The sequence below is a fragment of the Quercus suber genome, unplaced genomic scaffold (genome assembly GCF_002906115.3).
Source record: "Quercus suber isolate HL8 unplaced genomic scaffold, Cork oak 2.0 scaffold_26, whole genome shotgun sequence".
NCBI classification, from domain to species: Eukaryota; Viridiplantae; Streptophyta; class Magnoliopsida; order Fagales; family Fagaceae; genus Quercus; species Quercus suber.
In genome coordinates this window covers 400,788-405,276 of record NW_027069491.1, presented here as the reverse complement: position 1 = coordinate 405,276, position 4,489 = coordinate 400,788, and the positions used below count along the sequence as shown (strand labels likewise).

The 4,489-nt window shown below is 35.2% G+C and overlaps 1 protein-coding gene across 1 annotated transcript; it reads left to right on the top strand.

Annotated features, from left to right (window-relative positions):
- The first annotated feature begins 690 nt into the window (after nt 1–690).
- Nucleotides 691–2,351, top strand: LOC112035331 (stemmadenine O-acetyltransferase). Its single transcript, XM_024068162.2, has one exon. The coding sequence runs from the start codon at nt 736–738 to the stop codon at nt 2,041–2,043; it is 1,308 nt and encodes a 435-aa protein (XP_023923930.1). The 5' UTR covers nt 691–735; the 3' UTR covers nt 2,044–2,351.
- The last annotated feature ends 2,138 nt before the right edge of the window (nt 2,352–4,489 follow it).

Genomic DNA, 4,489 nt, shown 5'->3' with positions numbered 1-4,489 from the left:
CTATATCATCAATTAAATGTTTAAATTTTAAGTTTTTTTTTTTGTCTAAATTTATGCATGAAAAATAAGTTTATAGATCAAATAGTAAATAACATCTGATTTGAACAAAATTTGATATGCCAATTAAGAACACAAAGAAAATGCAATCAAACGATTAGATCTTCAAAATTCACACTCAATAAAAATAAAAAAAATTTAAGAGAAGTTTAAATAATTTTTCTCGAACTAGTTTGGAGATAAACTTTATTTATATTATATTGAAATGCGATGTTATTGATAAAGCATGAACTTACTACTATTATTACATTTTTATCCACCAATCATATCTTATCATTTTAACCTATTACGGAAAAATGTGATATAAATTATGTAAATAGAGTTACTTATTTTTAACACCAGTTTTCGTGTGTATAATGCATTTAGTTACACGGCCTTCGTTGTCTCGCACTACCAATAAACAATCCCTCTGGATGTGGTGTCGAGACCAATTGCTCAACGGCAATGTGCATAGTGGGAGTGTGAAACAATAGCTTTTCTTGGTCAAAAAAGTATGCCAGCTGTCACACACAAAATTCAACACTTTTTCATGTGTGATCCAAATTTGCAAAACCTGTGCCACCGTATTCTTTGACTTCAGTTCGGTCATCACATCTATATAACTCTCTAGGCCCTAGCTATATTCCCATCATATTTGTCAACATCTATCTGCATGTTAAAAATCACTCTACACAGAAAATGAAGGTTCACATCGAAGTTATTCACAACGAGACCATCAAACCTTCTTCTCCAACTCCACACCATCTTCGCCATTACAAGCTTTCCTTTCTTGATCAAATATCGCCCCCAGTTTTCATGCCCTTGGTTCTCTTCTACCCTAAAGAAGATTGCACTAATCTGACTAACTCATCAGAGCAAAGTAATCGGATTAAGAAATCCTTGTCCGATGCCTTAACCCGATTCTATCCACTAGGAGGACGGGTTAAGAGCAATCTTTATATTGATTGCAATGATGAGGGTGTGTACTATGTGGAAGCCAAGGTTGATTGCCAGCTTCTTGAATTTCTTGAGGATCCAATCCCTGCTGAGCTCAATAAATTTCTACCATGTGCACTAGACGATGGGAATGAATTACCTGCAATCGTCCAAGTCACTTTGTTCAGCTGTGGAGGGATTGCCGTTGGTCTTGGCATATCTCACAAAGTTGCGGACGGCTTGTCATTCTTCGTGTTTCTCAACACTTGGGCTGCTATTGCACGCGGCGATAGCAATATAGCTAGCCCTCTATTCGATTCGGCAAAGCTTTTTCCTCCGAAAGCTTTGACTGGCTTCGAACCAAGGACCGGGATTGTGAAGGAAAACATTGTGGCAAAGAGGTTTGTCTTCGATGCTTCTGCCATAGCAGCTCTTAGAGCCAAATACACTGACAACCCAAGCATCGAATATGCAACACGGCCTACTCGCATTGAAGCCTTATCAGCTTTCATATGGAGCCGCTTCATGGCTTCTACTCAACCTAAATCAGACCCAAATAAGATCTACACAGTTCTCCATGCTATCAACCTACGTACTAGGCTTGACCCTCCTCTTCCTAATAACTATTTTGGGAACATAAGCCGAATAGCAATCTCAGTGCCATCCATGGATACAGATAATAGGTGCTCTGACATTGTTAACCAAGTGAGGAATTCAATAAGGGACGTGAACGTGGATTACGTGAAGAAACTTCAAGAAAGTGAGGATCATTTGAATTTCGTGAAAGAGCGCGCTGCAAGCATCTCAAAGGGAGAGGTAGTACCCTTCAGCTTCACCAGCTTGTGCAGGTTCCCTATATATGAGGCTGATTTTGGGTGGGGGAAGCCAGTCTGGGTTGGCTCGGCTAGGTTGACGTTCAAGAATCTTGTTACTTTCTTTGACACTAACTCCGGGAATGGAATAGAGGCATGGGTTAACTTGAAAGAGGACGACATGGCTAAATTTGAAAGGGATGAGGAGTTCCTCACGCATGTTTCATCGACCCCAAATGTGAAAACTACAGTGCTATAATAGTATTTTACGAGACGATCTCATGAGATATCAAAGTGTGTTATAATCTTATAGACTCTAACTATACAGAGCGAATCCTGCTATATGGTCTTTAGTTCACTTCTTTTTTCTTTTTTTTGCTTTTTCTTTTTTTGAGAAGGTGGCCTTTATAAGTTCACTAGTTGTTTTATTTGGGAGTCTTTGTAAGAGAGCTTAAAAGTTATTTATTTATTACTTTGAATCTTTTGGCTTGGGTGTTAAATAAGTTTGTTCATAATCTAAATTTAGGACAAACAATTGTGACTTATAAGATTTTTCTTTGTAATTAATTTTGCTGTTGTTATTTTCTTAAATATAAACAACAATTGTTTAACCAGTAGATTAGCTTTTAAATTATTACTAATTGTCGTAATTTGCTATGGAGTCAATGAAACCACACAATGACCTTTTTTTTTTTTTTTATTCAGTTAAAAAAGAAAAAGAAAAAGGGTAGTCTATAAAATAAACTGAGTATGAAGAGAATTCTAATTTTGATTAATAAGCCCGTCGGAATTTAGACTTTTTGAACTTCAAAATCTGGGTCATATACTCGTTATGCGTTTTTGTCAGTAGAGATGACAGGTGTATGCAATCATACATACTCACCATATTGTGGGCGCAGCCCAGCTCTTTCTCATGTGAACTGTACAAGAATGAGCAGAATCGACTTACTATAGGCTCTAAAAGATATATTACTGCATGAAGCGATATATATTCACAATTTATTGTCATTTTTTCTAACTTTGAGCACTAGCTCGGACAAGTCCAATAAAATGACTAGCTTAAAATAATCCAAAAGTGGGTCTTCCAAACAGGGAAGTTAGGATTTCATGGACATTTTCTATCCTTTTCCTCTCAGTCATTGACTAGCAATGGGATGATTGATAGAAATAATTGATCCCACTTAAAAGTGTTCCACCTTTTATTTATTTATTTATTTATTTTTAAGAAGATACCTATTTCATTTTATACTTCATCAATTATAATTTATCATATACAATCTATTTTATTTTTATTTTTAAAATTTTTACTACTTTATAATAAATGTAAAAAAAAAAAAAGTATTAATAAATTGTGATTAGTAGAGTATAAAGTAGAATGCTAAGATTTGAACTAAGAATCTTTATACATTTCATACTTGACATATCAAAAGATCAACAAATATATATATATATATATTATGTAAAATTGAAGTATTGCGAGCTTGAACAATCAACATTTTAAGTGATGCAACTTGGAGCAATTAGAAAGTGGAAAAGAGTAGAGTCATTTTGTGAAATTGAAAAAGGGTATAATTTAGATTCAATGTCTTAAAAGCAATATATTAGATTTTTCAATCAAATTTAAAGGTTGTCCAATTAAATTCAAACATATGCTTACATTAATTAATGAAGTATAAAAATGTTAAACTTTTTCGAGGATACTAAATTAATACAGTTGTGTGTTTAAATTTGATTAAAAAACCTAATATATTGTATAAAAAGTATGGAATCTAAGATTTATGCATTGAAGATTAACATTTTAAACTTTATGACCGGCCACTACATGTTATTCTTGAAGTTTCTTATTCTTTCTGATGGGTTTATACGATGAGAAAACATTGGGTTAGGCGGTGGCGTAAAACCAGTGTTTTATGCCACCCAATAGAATATTGCCACGTCACTTTTTTTTTTCTTTTTTTGGTACTTAAGCCCCTAATCAAAACAAAACAGAATGACCTAAGAAAAAAGAAGCAGCCTACCACCACACAGTTGCTTCCTCTGACTGCAAGAGTGAGAAAAATGACGAAATTGCCCTAAAGACAACACTGAAACCTCCATCACACTTGTGCCAGCCCAGCAGTGACATCTTATTTGCAAACTCATACTGCAATCAATCAAACAATTAAAATCCCAAACACACCAAGTTGAGTTTGGTACCTAGTTCTAATCAACTCCATTAATCTCAACTTAATCCCCACACCTTCATTACTCAGAGACAAACTCATACTACAATCAATCAAACAATGAAAATCCCAAACACACCAAGTTGAGTTTGGTACCAAGTTCTAATCAACTCCATTAATCTCAACTTAATCCCCATACCTTCATTACTCTCTCTCTCTCTCTCTCTCTCTCTCTCTCTCTCTCTCTCTTGTATTTATCATTTTTTGTACCTTGAATTTCACAACTTTCACCTTTCCACTCTTTTTCTCCAATCCCAAATTCTCGATCCTAAGAAAAAAGAATGCTGGGCCTTGTCTCTGTTAAAACTCCACCCAAAACTCCACCACTCCGAATCTCCGTCCTCGAAACTCCAACCCAAGACCAAGCCCAAACTCTGACCCAACGAAGATCCGAACTCGTAAACTTTGTTTTGAACTCCAAACCAACCTCTTCGTTTTCGAGACTACCGCCTTCCCTATCTCCATCGCAATCCAAATTCTTGT